At 58.3% G+C, this 1,063-nt stretch overlaps 2 protein-coding genes across 2 annotated transcripts in view; one reads left to right on the top strand and one right to left on the bottom strand.

The window, feature by feature from the left end:
• EIF3I (eukaryotic translation initiation factor 3, subunit I) overlaps window positions 1-361 on the top strand; it is a gene marked incomplete at its 5' end in the record, with an annotated part of 4,596 nt that extends 4,235 nt beyond the window's left edge. Inside the window, 2 exons of the mRNA XM_009868030.1 lie at window positions 111-145; window positions 287-361. Coding sequence (XP_009866332.1) covers window positions 111-145; window positions 287-361 — 110 coding nt within the window. The remainder of the gene's footprint in view (window positions 1-110; window positions 146-286) is intronic.
• Window positions 362-605: 244 nt separating this feature from the next.
• The window catches only part of LOC104272911 (myotubularin-related protein 9-like), an 837-nt gene continuing 379 nt past the window's right edge, over window positions 606-1,063 (bottom strand). The window contains exons 2-3 of the mRNA XM_009868029.1: window positions 886-1,037; window positions 606-769 (exon numbers count right to left, since the gene is read on the bottom strand). Of these exons, the coding sequence (XP_009866331.1) occupies window positions 606-769; window positions 886-1,037 (316 nt within the window). The remainder of the gene's footprint in view (window positions 770-885; window positions 1,038-1,063) is intronic.

Genomic DNA, 1,063 nt, shown 5'->3' with positions numbered 1-1,063 from the left:
CGGTTCTGGTGCTTTGTTTATTTGCTGAGGCTGACCCTGAGCCAACTTTCCTCATGGAACAGTTATTTCCTGCGCTAATACGCTTGGGTTGCGAGTCTTCATCCTTCCAGCCCGCTCGCCCTGTGTCTGCCTGCCTGGAGGGGTGGTTTGTATCTCTTTCCTTCCTCAAAACTGGGTTCAAGGGCAGATTTCTCGGGCTGGCTCCCAGCTTGGAGCCATTGACGCAACACGTGCCCTTCGTGGAGAGGGTGTCATGGGTTTAGTGTGCTCGGTTTTTGCTGGGCAGGGGCCAGACAGGCCAGGATGGGCGATGCCGGAGGCCGATGCTGCTGGGGACATCAACCTTCTGCTCCAGATATGAGCCCAGCTGAAATCTCACTTGGGAAGGGAGCGGGGCTGCTCCTGCCACTATGTCAGAGCAGAAAAGCAGCCGTGGGCCGTGAGAGAGAGCACTTTACTGAAGCAAACTCAGCAGCACAGTGAAAGGGAGCTTGTTCCCCCCTCCCAGAGCTCTCCTCCCGGCTCCACAGGGCCTGTGTCCTGCGCAGGCTGTGGCTGCACTGGGGCCTGGCAGCCCGCAGGGACCAAATCGTCCGCGCTGCCGTTCATCTTTCGTTCTCTGTCCGGGCAGCGGGGTCAGAGAGGGACTGGCTCAGCCTGTTGGCTGTGCTTTGCTTGTCGGGGTTCTCGTTGCCTTCCACTAACCGCTGGATCTCTTCCCAAGCCTCATCCAGGTACTGGGATGAACGGATCCACCGGAAGAATAAACCTAGGAGGGAAGGGGGGGGAGCGTGTGTTATTTCACACACGTGCTGTGGCCCTGGCAAGAGGGAAAAGCTTTTCCCTCACCCACAGATGGTTTTGAGAGCGCCCAGTCTGCCTTACCCTGCCAGAGCTGGATGCTCTGGGGCTCGACGGAGGGCCAGATCACCAAGGCGTTGTGTGAGTAGAGCGGGTTCAGGTACTTCTTCTTCTCCCCGGGCTGGTTCAGCCAGGCCCAGAGGGAGTGTGTGTTCTCCTTCACTTTACACAGGCACCTACGGGAGAGGTGAGACACCAGTTT

This window comes from Apaloderma vittatum, unplaced genomic scaffold (assembly GCF_000703405.1).
Source record: "Apaloderma vittatum isolate BGI_N311 unplaced genomic scaffold, ASM70340v1 scaffold26614, whole genome shotgun sequence".
Taxonomy (NCBI): domain Eukaryota; kingdom Metazoa; phylum Chordata; class Aves; order Trogoniformes; family Trogonidae; genus Apaloderma; species Apaloderma vittatum.
The sequence above is the reverse complement of the archived record's forward strand: the minus strand, read 5'-3'. Positions and strand labels throughout refer to the sequence as shown.